The following is a 2,342-nucleotide window of genomic DNA, read 5'->3' as shown; positions in this document are numbered from 1 at the left end:
TTACTCGACATTGAGTTTCAAACTTCAGAACTTTAACTGCTGTTTGAGTTTGCTATGTGTCTGGTTGCCAACTTTATTTCTATCTACTGTATTGTATAGTTAACATAGTTTCCAGTTATCAAATTTATATACTGTGTTGTTTTTCTAGTTTACCATGTCTCTAATTGTTATTTCGTTTTCAGCTATAACTAGTATTTTACATGTGTTTGAATCTGTTGTTTGTGTTTATTTAAAACTTGGATAGAATATATTTTTCATTACAGAACATGTTAGATAGACTAAAATGTTTTTTGTGAAAAATACATCAAAACTCCAACTGAACAAAACTATCTTAATATTTAATACTGCTATCAATGTGTTTATGTTGTAGGAGAGAGTAGGAAGAAATAAATAATGTTGATGTGCTGTAGATAGATTATTTTATTTGCTGTGAAAAGAAGAAAATGCTCAGGTTCAACATGGAAACCAGACGCCAAAGGCCACCACCAGAGGCTAAAAAAACTTCCTAATCCTACAAAAGAAGTAACTGATAATAGACCAACGGCAAAAAATTTAAACATCTTTAATTAATGAATGTGTCGGAATTACACATATTCTATCTTCAGCAAATCTATGAAAATTACAACTGAACAATCTTTACATGAAAAAAGTATACATGTTATGAACGAAAATCCAAGTCTCAATAGAAATTTAAACTATTTCCCCCTTGCTTTATTCAAATAGCTCTTTTTTTAACTGAATATTTGATAAGTTTTCTAACACTATTCATTGTATTTTTATATTAGTAACCCCATTTCCATAGAAGACTTTTTAATTGTAACTACTGATTGTATTGGTCAAGAACTGTTGATAAAAGCCCATGAATGTGATTTTTCATGCCGATTCCAAGATTCTCGTCTTTCACAAATACGCACCTTTGTACACATGGGAGTTTCTAACAGAACTGGACTTAAACTTCAAACTCCACCTAACTCTCCTATACAGTTTCACAACGAAACGTCATAATCACACCATAAATTCATGATTCTCTGGACAAATGATGGAAAGTAGAAATACTGGCGCTTTTTTTTTTCATATTATTATTTGCAGTTTTATAACTACCACAACAATATCAATTCAACAATGACACGTCATTCGTTCACTATAGTTTAAGTCAGTTGTTTATTGTTCTACCGACTACTGGCTGAAACTCGTTGTATCATAGATTTATACCAGAAAAACTGTTGTCTGAAAGATCATCTTGAATAAATAAATCAAAATTGCGAAGTAATTTTTATGTTTCTTTGTAAGGTATGTGCTTAAGCTTTCTAACGAGTATTTTAAGTATTTTCACTTTGATAATAATATGTATTCGCTAGCTCAAATATTATCATATTTTTTAGTATTATTGGCTTCTAGACTTCGTCACATTTCGACGCTTAAACTGTCACGTGCTGGTGTTTTCGCATTATAAACAGCACGCGCTAATAACAATAACGCTAACAATTAATCTGTATCTTAGCAACACAGAACTTACGAAAATAATTCATAAATCGCTGAAAGAAATTTAAGTTAAGGCTAATATACTGGCTATTAAAAATAAACTATAAGTGACAATGAAGATCTCTTTAGAAGGTTTGATTTCAATATCATTTTACTTTGTTATAACATCAAAGTAATTGTTTTGTCTGCCCTCTTTGCGGCCCGAAGAAGTAAACATTATTCCTGAAAACATCGAACAAGGCAGGCGGTATGTGGTTTACTGTATCCCTAACCAGTACGAGCTCGAACATTCAATCACTGGTGTTTTCGGCTACACGTAGACAGGTCCGAAGGGTGTCATAGAAAATATTTATGACAAAATCCAAGTAAACGAAGACACCGGCGACTTAACGATCCACGACTTTCAGACTGCCGATATCGGTGTGTACAAGTGCACGGCTAAATACTGGACAATAACGTCGGGGATGCAAGTCCAGAAAACAGTTATCGCGAACTATGTGTTAGAAGGTAAATACTTATAACAACCACCTTCGCTAAAGTTACTGGTCAATACAACAACATACACAAAATTAGGAAAACTTATCTAGCTCTACTATCAGTTTTTAAGTGCGAGAAATGTTTAATGATTGTACGTTACTTTTTAACAATTTATGGATTTATCTTTCCATCAACCTGTTTAGAGAGGAGCCTCCCAAGTTTTGGGGCTTATAATTCTAAAAATGAAGCTTCGATTCCCGCAGTGAGAACAGCACAGATAGCCCATTGTTTGGCTTAACAACTACCAAACCACACGTGCTTACTAATTCCAAGAACCATTAAAGATATATTCAAATATTGTTATTTTATACAACTGCTGGATA

The 2,342-nt window shown here is 32.9% G+C and overlaps 1 protein-coding gene across 1 annotated transcript in view; it reads left to right on the top strand.

Annotated features, from left to right (window-relative positions):
• The first annotated feature begins 1,675 nt into the window (after positions 1-1,675).
• LOC111084288 (signal peptide, CUB and EGF-like domain-containing protein 1) overlaps positions 1,676-2,342 on the top strand; it is a 2,710-nt gene continuing 2,043 nt past the window's right edge. The window contains exon 1 of the mRNA XM_022381042.1: positions 1,676-1,989. Within this exon, the coding sequence (XP_022236750.1) occupies positions 1,947-1,989 (43 nt within the window). The 5' untranslated portion in view covers positions 1,676-1,946. The remainder of the gene's footprint in view (positions 1,990-2,342) is intronic.

The sequence above is a fragment of the Limulus polyphemus genome, unplaced genomic scaffold (assembly GCF_000517525.1).
Source record: "Limulus polyphemus unplaced genomic scaffold, Limulus_polyphemus-2.1.2 Scaffold15802, whole genome shotgun sequence".
NCBI lineage: Eukaryota > Metazoa > Arthropoda > Merostomata > Xiphosura > Limulidae > Limulus > Limulus polyphemus.
This window is presented reverse-complemented; position numbering and strand designations above follow the sequence as displayed.